At 36.3% G+C, this 8,588-nt stretch overlaps 1 protein-coding gene across 1 annotated transcript; it reads left to right on the forward strand.

Annotated features, from left to right (window-relative positions):
- Positions 1-1,413: 1,413 nt before the first annotated feature.
- LOC113361212 (queuine tRNA-ribosyltransferase accessory subunit 2-like) lies at positions 1,414-6,726 on the forward strand. The gene is made up of 11 exons (XM_026604529.1): positions 1,414-1,694; positions 2,245-2,419; positions 2,590-2,748; positions 2,860-2,956; positions 3,904-3,977; positions 4,886-4,937; positions 5,036-5,084; positions 5,168-5,308; positions 5,477-5,596; positions 5,718-5,866; positions 6,346-6,726. Exons 1-10 carry the CDS (start codon positions 1,492-1,494, stop codon positions 5,848-5,850), a joined length of 1,203 nt encoding a protein of 400 aa, XP_026460314.1. The 5' UTR covers positions 1,414-1,491; the 3' UTR covers positions 5,851-5,866; positions 6,346-6,726.
- The last annotated feature ends 1,862 nt before the right edge of the window (positions 6,727-8,588 follow it).

An 8,588-nucleotide genomic window follows, 5' to 3' on the forward strand; every position in this document is an offset into this window, starting at 1 on the left:
TTTTTTATTTCACTCATCCTACATTCATTCTATTTCCATAGAATCTCGCCACTGGTTTACTCCGTAAATGGCCTGTTACTTGTCCATCATCTCAAACCAACCAACCAACCAACCAACAAACAAAAAATTGGTCCTACTCAAAAACAAATATTACCCAAGTTTCCAAGTCTCCAGGAATATCACCTCTTGAGGAGAGATTTCTACCATGCCTGAAACACAATAAATCAATGACTTTCAATTCTCATTCGAATAACAAGGATGTTGGAGTGACCCTTATGAAATCCTAATCCAATAACATGGAGTTTCAGAGAATTTAAATGACTTAAAAAAAGTCTCTAACCAATAACAAGAGACATTACGAGACTCACCAAAAGTCTCAATGGACCAACAATGGATTAGAGAAATCTATGAAAGTCATTTGAAATCTCATTTGACTAACCCCCTGTAAATAAAAGTGATTCCTAAGAAATTTCCTACCTGCAGGTCTTAAAAATATTTTGTTCATAGAAACTAAATAAACTAAAAATGTATATACATGCTTGTATGATTCAATGCTAGTTATATTTTCAATCAGAGTTTCCATGTTTATGGCTAAACTTATATAATTTTATATATGATGATCCAATTACATGGTTAGAATGATAATATATTGACGTTTTGGCGCCATTTTTCTTACAATCCACAAATTTAAATTTCGACTGTGAGTTTTCAACGGTTAATGTTAAAAGTGGTAGATGGTGGTCTTATACTCTCAGATTGCGGTCATTTTTGATAGAAATATGGAGCTTTATAAAAAAACATGTCACCAAAAAATTAGCTTCGAATTCATAGTCGTTTAGGTTTCATAAGAGAAATATCGCCAATAGGTCAATATAATATCATTCTAACCATGTAGAATTTATAGGTGCTAATTTTCGAAGTTTTTCATGGTTTGTTAATTTTGGTTTTTTGTATCTTCGGACAGTGGCAGAACTGGAAAATAAGGGTGGGGTGACTCGAAAACTAGTTGGATTTGGTGGGGTGGCTTAAGCCTATGTTTAGGCTTGATTTCTTTTTTACCAAACTCAAAGCCATGGTGAAATTGTGAGTTTATTTTTTGGATTTAAGCCAGCCCAAGTCTATATGCAGTTCCGCCCCTGATCTCGGACCAAATCCAACCACCTGTAGACTGGTTTCTTTTTCCTTTTTGTTCCCTTCATCGCGTTGGACCAAGTTTGGTTCGGGTCGAAAGGCAACCTATGCGCAGCCGCAGCCCTACCTGGCCACCTTGGAGTCTTGGACCATATTAATCAGGAGCTTTGCTTCTTTTAATACACCTCCTAGTCCTATTGCAGGCGGTCTGCTCATAGAGAGCTAGACCATCCTAATAGGGTAACAGACATATGCCTAGAACGGCGCGTTAAAAAACTTCCAATAAAAAAAAGATTAATAGAACCTCTGGGGGTTTACACTCAACATAGAGGAGAACACAGAAAAGAAAGCGAATAAAGTATGAAATTCGCAGTGAAAGCATGGAGTAATGGTGGGAGAGCGCGGACAGGAGTTCTCCAACTGAGCAACTGCCCATTACCAATAGAGACACCTTCTCTTCTTCTTACTACACGTAAAGGGCTACCCGTTTTCATTGCTCCTGATCTTCTTCTTTCTCTACCCTCACCTGATTCTCATCTTCTTCATGTTAGTCCTATGCACTTGTAAGTTGCTCAAAACCCACCTCTCCATCTCCACAAAAAGTAGTTTTACTGAGTTTAATTAGTGATTTATAGTGTAAAATATATGATTTTCTGTTCTTGCATAAAAGTGTTTGTTGTTTTGCTTCAGTGAGGTTTACATGAATGGTGTGATTATTATTATTTATTTATTTTCTTAATGCGTTGTTGATAGGTTGATACCCCTTTTACATGATTGTCCTTTTAAAAGAAAATTTAGTTTAAAATTAATCAATCTCTGTTATCAGTCGTATCTTTTTAATGTACTGTTTTGAGAGGTTTTGCTTGTGAATTTTAATCACTATTGGACTTTGGGAGTATTCCGGTACAACCTTAGAGATGGATTATATGAAGTGGCCTAGTTTTCAATAGAAGTTTTAGGTTTAAACCAATCAGTGTACCTGTTTTTAGGTAGTAAACACTGTTATTGCAATGTGTTGTATTGATTTTAACACCAGTGACTAGTGATTGAACGATACTTAGCCATTAAGGGTTTTGTTGACTTGCTCATGCGTATGATTTGGAAACCCTGCAGTTTTGAAGGCGCTTCACGTAAAACTATATCAAACATTGGGGGATTGCACGAGCTGGTAGGTCTGCAAAATTATGGGTTCTCTGCTTCTCCAAGGGATTCTATGGTATGTCTTCCGGTTGCTGAGACGACTAACAAGTTTGGAGCTGCTTTTGAGACACCTTGTGGCCGCCTATCCGTAATATACCTATCTCCCTCTCTCTCTATATATATTTTTATAACAATGATAGTCACATATATACGTGATTCCTTTCTAAGTCAAGGGTAATTATCTTCAATTTTTTCACTTTGTTAATTGGCATTTTCATTAAGTTTATTCAACTATACCTGTCTCAATTATGTTCACAGATTAAACCTTCTGAATATGTAGAAATGGTTTCATCCTTGAAACCTAACGTATGGGCCAGCCTGGCAGATGAAGTGCCTGCTTATGCATCTGAGAGTAGGAATAAGACTACGGTGGATCGAACCATACGTTGGCTTGACGAATGCATTTCCTTAGACCAGGTCGGTAATGTATATGTGTTCCCTGTATATATCGTTTATTCATTTAAGATTTTTTGTTGGGTCTGGTGTCATGGAAACTCCATCTAATGACGATTACTTTATACAATGTAGGCCCGTGGAACCTCAGTTTTGGGAGCTATTGTTGGAGGATCTAATGTTGACGAGCGCATTCGATGTGCACAGGAAGTGGCAAAGCGAAATGTGTCAGGTAATTTTTAGTCATGGTTTTAGATTTGTATTTCCTATTTACACTGTATTCACAGGCACATCACATCGAAACTTGATGCAGAGTAAAGACGCCTCATGAAATTTTAATGTATTAGCTACTTGATTTTGTTTATAAGTGAAAACTTGTAGGCAGTTAGCTCACATTTGGATGGGAACCATAAATGTGCCCTTGGTTCGGTATCGTGGGAACCAGGAACCCGCAGTTAGATAATATAACCAAACTAACACTGATCTTAAAATTACTGGACTCACGCTGTGCATCATACTATCTGAATCGAACCTTAACAAATAGTTTTGATCCAATTCTAGCATCAAATGGTTACTATATTAAATGTTTCAATATAGCATGTGAATCTTATGTGTCTTTTTTGTATCCTTTAAAGACTTTCTATCTCTCCTTTTTCTATCTATAATGTACAGTATTCAGAAGGATACGAAGCAATCTTAGCTTAGAAAAGGATGTTGATTGTGGACATAAAGACTTTCCGGTGGAATTCTTACTTATCTAGTAGAAAAGACAAGGCTTAAAAAGACTGATAATCTTTTTCCGAATGAGACCAGTTAGCTATTTTATATATCTATATAATGTTCGGGTTTGATTTTAAACATAATAGAGTATATACCCTCAAAAAGGTACACCATAAACAAACAGAAAAATGAAAAAAAAAGATAGAAAGTCTTTAAAGACTATAACAGGAATCATAAGATTCACGTGCAGAATCCAATGATTCAATAGAAAAATATCTTTACATTAGAGTCGGATCAATGTGGTAATGATTAATCCAAATTGTATAATTCCAATCGCTGATCCTAAGATTTTAACATCACTGTGTTGGCTGGTACCGCTAGTCAATTATGTGTTTGATTTCTTTTCGTCGCTGTCAATTCAGTCTCGCTGAAATGTTTAGGAAACACGTGATTCTGCAGGGTTTTGGATTGGAGGTTTTGGGCTCGGAGACAGCATGGATGAGCAGGGCCCTGCTCTCTTGAATGCAGTTGTTGTGAGTTGCCGATTCTCTGCTAAATGATTTCAAGTTTCTTCACTCATTTGCATATCTATCCTCTACAAACACAATATTATATAAAAGAGAAGGAAATCATACAGCATAGTTTATGCATTTTTTCCTTTCACTTAAGTGAATCATGTTCCAGATCGCAGCAAGACCGAGCTCATGGGCCTTAGCATTTGACTCGCTTTAAGGAGTGTTAATATAATATAAACTGTATACTTGTTTGCTAATAGTGTGTTGTAAGAACTCAATATGTGTAGAGAAGTTGCCTAAGTGAGAAATCAGGTTGTAAATAAGAGGAATAATAGGTGGATATAATGCGGTACGTATCTGGATTTGAGAACTCGGAAGTAAAAACATAAGGATTCTGAAAGAAAGAGACATGAGCTAGTTGACCTATTGTCTAGACTCTAGAAGCTAATTCGACAGGCGTAAGAGGTTCAGTTAGTATCTGTCAGTAAAGAAGAAGTGAAGTTGAGTTGACTGCAATATGTCAGTGTTCGAAGAACGACTGTTGTAACAGCAATGGTCTCCTGCCATTCTCAAGAACGATCAGGAACACCCAATAATGGTAAAAAATGGCCATACCAACCGTTTTCACCTAAAATAGCGCAAATCGTCCGTTTTCTTAGTTTTTTCCTTTCCGTTTCTTCGTTTTGGCAAGATAATGCTCTACTTCAATCATCGCAACAGGTTAATTGTCTGATTGGCTATCTGAATTTATAGACTTCAGGACAGTGTAATGACAAACCAGATATATCCATCTTTAGCTTCTTTCATTAGTTTCACGATGTGTGTTAATGATCTTTTCTAGTCATAGTTTGAGGCTTTGAGCTACATGTTTTAATAACCAAGTTTGATCATTTCTAGAGAGCTAATGTTGATAGTCATAACTTCAGGACAATCTGCCAAAAGAAAAGCCGCGCCAGATTTGTGGATTGGGACTTCCAGGTACATGACGTTATTCTTTCTTTATTTTTTTTAAATTGTCTTACAGTTGCATAATTTAACTTATGGAACAAAGTCATGTCTTGTTTTATTTTCTGCAGAGGAGATTTTACAGGGTGTTGCGTCCGGAATTGATCTTTTCGATTCGACGTACGTGGTTCAATAAAAATCAACAACTTCCCTTCTTCATCTTTTCGTTAAACTTCAGTTCATTAATACTTGCTGCCATGCAGGTATATTTACCAACTCACACTTGGAGGCTTTGCTCTAACCTTTCCGCTCGAGAGAAGTGAAAGACAGTTTTCTGATTCATATATGATTGATAGCTCTGGTAGTGACTACACAAAGATAAACCTGAGAGCTACAATTTATAGGTGAGTTAATCCATATGTTTTACTTCCAATCCTCATTCATCTGACTACAACATTGAATTCATTAGGTAGCAGCTAATGTGGCATATTCTTTTTCTGGAGAAAATCATCCCAGCTGGGTGATATGACTTGCTATATTTACTAAGATATGTTGTTTCTCCAACACTCCAGGAAAGATGCATCACCTATCGTTGATGGCTGCGATTGCTATACATGCAAGAATCACACAAGAGCATATATAAATCACCTGATCAATGTTCACGAAATGCTGGCACAGATTCTACTAGAGATGTAAATGCTTCTCTCTGTATCCTTTCTCTTTTTTATCCCTCTGTGTACGTGGATGGTGTTTATAACCTTTCTGCTCTTGTCCTTGTTCTGGTCAATAACTAGCTTCTTGTTTGTACTGTAGACACAATACACACTACTACCTCCGTTTCTTCCAGAAAATAAGGGATGCTATCAGGGAAGGGGAATTTGACCTGTTCTGTCAAGAATTTATCCATGGCAGGCGAGATCATATAGCTATGGCTGCAATGTGTTAGTGAATACTCAATTTCGGTAAGATTTTATTTTTTTCCCAAGCTGCTGCCACAGAATGGTGATGTTTGTGGTCTATTCACAAGTTTTCACTTGCTAGGATAGTATCAGTCCTGTATTTAAACCAGCGACCGAAGGTCAAAACTCGTATACACCCTTAGTTTTCATTTAACCACTCAATTACTGATCAGAAAATACAAAAGATACGAGATCTGTCGATCTGGTTTGTGCTCTCATCTTTGCGAGTATAAAATGGAAAAACTTCATCTGTATTTAAGTAGCTGTGGAAATGCATATACAACTATAAAATTCTAGGGTCCTGGATTTTTGCTGGAACTTTTGTTACAAAGATTGCCTGAAGTCCTGAAGTGTATGGGGTTTTCGGGTTTTAGAACCGTTTGTTTTTATAATTCACTGATTTTATTTTTTTTATGGAAAATTCAATGATATGTGAATTTAAATTGATGCGATGAATCTTATGACCCATTTACTTTCAATAGGTATGAAGACCAAAGCTCGAGTGGCCAACTTTTTCTGCACATTCGAGGGTACAATGCTTAATATATCAACCATATATAACAAGCCAAAGCTAGGTTTTGCTGAAAATACTGAAAATTGAATTTTTTTTTATTTCCCCCCCATTTTGAGCTGTTTTTGTATAGTGCGACAGTCTGACCGGTTTCCTCGATACACATCCCTGGCTATATTGATACTCCTACTCCTTTTTTGTGTTTTGTTTTGTTACTCTTACTCCTTTCATCAAGTGGTTTGTGCTCTTTTGAGTTATTAGCTGATCTTTTTATGTCGGCAATACCTTAATGTCAGAGGCATTTAGATGATGTGAACATGTACCACCTACAATGGATCAATAGATATGGTAAATGGATACCGAGCATATTCTAGGTTGCAGAGTTCCAGTCTTGCCTTTGATTCTGTTGCGCATATGTTAAAAGAAAAAAAATTATATAGTTCTCTTCCAGTGAAGATGGTGGAAAATGAAATTTACTCTGGGGACTAATGGTTCTAAATTTGATGGTAAGTTGGTAGCATTACAGCAAGTCAAATTGGTCCAATTACTACATTTATTATCCTGCACCCTTGATCATTCTCTAGGTTCACTGAGGCCAACCTTACGGTACCTGTCTAATTCATACTTCCAGGTTGAGTTCTAGCAGAATAACTCTAAATACAATAGTTAACCTTGAATAAGTTTCGCCTGTGTTGAGATCTTTTCCATTGGCCTTTTCTATGTCATTGTCAATAGAATTTTCATTTGATCTCTTATAAAATAATTTACAGTTTTTCTAATTCAAGAACATTTTGTTTCGGAAAAAATGATAAATTAGAAATTTTAGAAATTATCACTTTTTCTGAAACAAAGCTACTAACAAATTGGACAAGAAAATTGGTAATTATGGGCAGCTGTGCAGAGCAGCACATTGGGTAAATAGTAAATCTAGGCGGTAAATAGTAAATACCATTGAAAAAAGGACCCTACTCTCCTTTACTTTTTTACCTTCTCTTTAAGATAAAAATATCCAAGTATTGATATCCGTGAACTTCTTTAGTAGAAATCAATCTTTACTCTCTAGCTGAAACATCAGAGAGGGTTCCAGTTCCACAGATTCAGATCTATGTAAATTTCTAAGAAATTTCTCTAAGGTATGCAATAACTTCTAAAATTAAGGCTTCCAAATTCATTGAAAATTTCATTTTTCACTTACAGTTTTCAATCTAGTGATTAGATCTTTGTGTTTTGAGACATCAATCAGAAACTGGTAGTCTGTATTGTTAGGGTTTTAAGAATGGTTGTTGATAGTAAAGTTGATAAATCTAAGACAGTAGGCATGTTGTTACTAAGTAAGACAATAGTAGATAGAAAGAAGAAAAAGAAAAGAGGGTTCAAGTGATATACATACTTGGTTTGAGCGGATTCGGAAAAACAAACCTTAAGTCGCAAGTGAAATTGGTCATCTCTAGGCTGAATTCCACGGGATCTTGCAATGAGTGTTCACAAGTGCGCCGTTTACAACTCATATGCGAAGGCGGATCGTCGACAACAACTGTGGAAGTGTTGTCGAAGGCAAAGAACTTGCAAACAGTTGTGGTGCTTTGCCGTTGTGGTGCTTCATCCAAAGAATTATTCAGAAATCAGTAATTTTCATTTTGCTGACTGTTTATTATATTAGCTGTTTTTTTTGGGATAAAATGATTTCCTTTTAGGTTTCTAAGTTTAAACATTTGAGGTTCCTGAACCTCTCAATTTGTGAATTTGATTGAAGGAGGAAGTGTTTAAGCAAAACAGTTTGATTCAATTGTGGATGGCATGAAGGTTTGTTGTCATGATCAAAGCCAAGCAGAGAATTGGTAATTGAAGATATTGGGAATGATTATTTCAACTGTTCGTTTGTTGTAGAGTTCATTCTTTCAGGACATTGGAATGTATACTTTCGAAATGGTCAAGTGTGCATAATTGTTATGCCTTTCTGTTGCGAGGAGTATGAGTCCATAATAGCCTTCAGCATATGAAGAAATTTGGGGGTGAATATAAAGATGAAGTTGTTAAGGGTGTTGGATTTGTTCGGGGTTTGTTTGCAATGGTACCATCTTCAATGGGTTTATTTGAAACACTTCAGCATGTCTTAGTTGATTGTCATAGCGCTCTTCAAGTCATTTGCCTAGCCTTCGGTATTGCGAAATCCATACAAGGAGAAATTGGTTCTTTGAAACACAAAGGTATGTC

Source organism: Papaver somniferum, chromosome 3, assembly GCF_003573695.1.
Source record: "Papaver somniferum cultivar HN1 chromosome 3, ASM357369v1, whole genome shotgun sequence".
In the NCBI taxonomy this organism is placed as follows: domain Eukaryota; kingdom Viridiplantae; phylum Streptophyta; class Magnoliopsida; order Ranunculales; family Papaveraceae; genus Papaver; species Papaver somniferum.

Excerpts from the sequence above, each read along its gene's own strand:
- LOC113361212 (XM_026604529.1), top strand. The coding sequence starts at position 1,492 with ATGAAATTCGCAGTGAAAGCATGGAGTAATGGTGGGAGAGCGCGGACA. Across the intron at positions 1,695-2,244 it reads CATGTTAGTCCTATGCACTT|TTTTGAAGGCGCTTCACGTA; the intron begins GTAAGTTGCTCA and ends GAAACCCTGCAG. Across the intron at positions 5,085-5,167 it reads ATTGATCTTTTCGATTCGAC|GTATATTTACCAACTCACAC; the intron begins GTACGTGGTTCA and ends GCTGCCATGCAG.